This window comes from Anneissia japonica, unplaced genomic scaffold, assembly GCF_011630105.1.
Source record: "Anneissia japonica isolate Jap-2015-1 unplaced genomic scaffold, ASM1163010v1 scaffold75815_len900_cov85, whole genome shotgun sequence".
Taxonomy (NCBI): domain Eukaryota; kingdom Metazoa; phylum Echinodermata; class Crinoidea; order Comatulida; family Comatulidae; genus Anneissia; species Anneissia japonica.
Window position 1 is genome coordinate 1 of NW_022748312.1, and position 886 is coordinate 886.

General features: G+C 40.1%; 1 protein-coding gene across 1 annotated transcript; it reads left to right on the forward strand.

Moving 5' to 3' along the window:
• The first annotated feature begins 93 nt into the window (after positions 1-93).
• Positions 94-557, forward strand: LOC117120800 (late histone H2A.2.2-like). Its single transcript, XM_033265881.1, has one exon. The coding sequence runs from the start codon at positions 114-116 to the stop codon at positions 489-491; it is 378 nt and encodes a 125-aa protein (XP_033121772.1). The 5' UTR covers positions 94-113; the 3' UTR covers positions 492-557.
• Positions 558-886: the final 329 nt, after the last annotated feature.

The following is an 886-nucleotide window of genomic DNA, read 5'->3' on the forward strand; positions in this document are numbered from 1 at the left end:
ATCTACTGAGCGCTGAAAGTCGAACGCAACACCAGAGCAGGCTATATAAACGCAACTATTCGTTGTATTATTATCATTCTCGATTTTAGTAAAACCGAAGAACAAAATACAATATGTCTGGACGTGGTAAAGGAGGAAAAGCTAAGGGAAAGGCCAAGAGCCGATCTAGCCGAGCTGGACTTCAATTCCCAGTTGGTCGTGTCCATCGATTTTTGCGAAAGGGTAACTATGCATCTCGTGTCGGTGCTGGTGCCCCAGTCTACATGGCTGCCGTACTCGAGTACTTGACTGCTGAAATCTTGGAGTTGGCTGGCAACGCTGCCCGTGACAACAAGAAGAGCAGAATCATCCCCCGTCATCTTCAGCTTGCCATCCGTAACGATGAAGAGTTGAACCGTCTTCTTGGAAGTGTGACCATTGCACAGGGAGGTGTACTGCCAAACATCCAGGCTGTACTTCTGCCAAAGAAGACCCAGGCCAAGACCAAGTAGATTCTAATAACTACTGTATCTTCTCAAACCAAACGGCTCTTTTCAGAGCCACCAAATACACAGAAAAGATTTGAATATGTAGTTTGATATGTAGTGTTCCTTTATTTTATGTATAATATTAATATCATTCAATAAGCCATTTCCAACAATAATATATTATACATTTATATAGATCAAGGGGATGTGTATATGTCGTACCTCACTAGATACCATAATGGGTAATATAGCAATACTCTGCTACTATTCTACTACTAACTAAAATATATTAAAGGCACAGCGTAAAATAATACAATTAATTTCAATGCTAAATCAGTTATTTTGCAACATCGGATAAAATATATTCCCTGTTTCGGTAAATTCATAGACCATCTATGACGAGCAAACAGGCTCTAGAA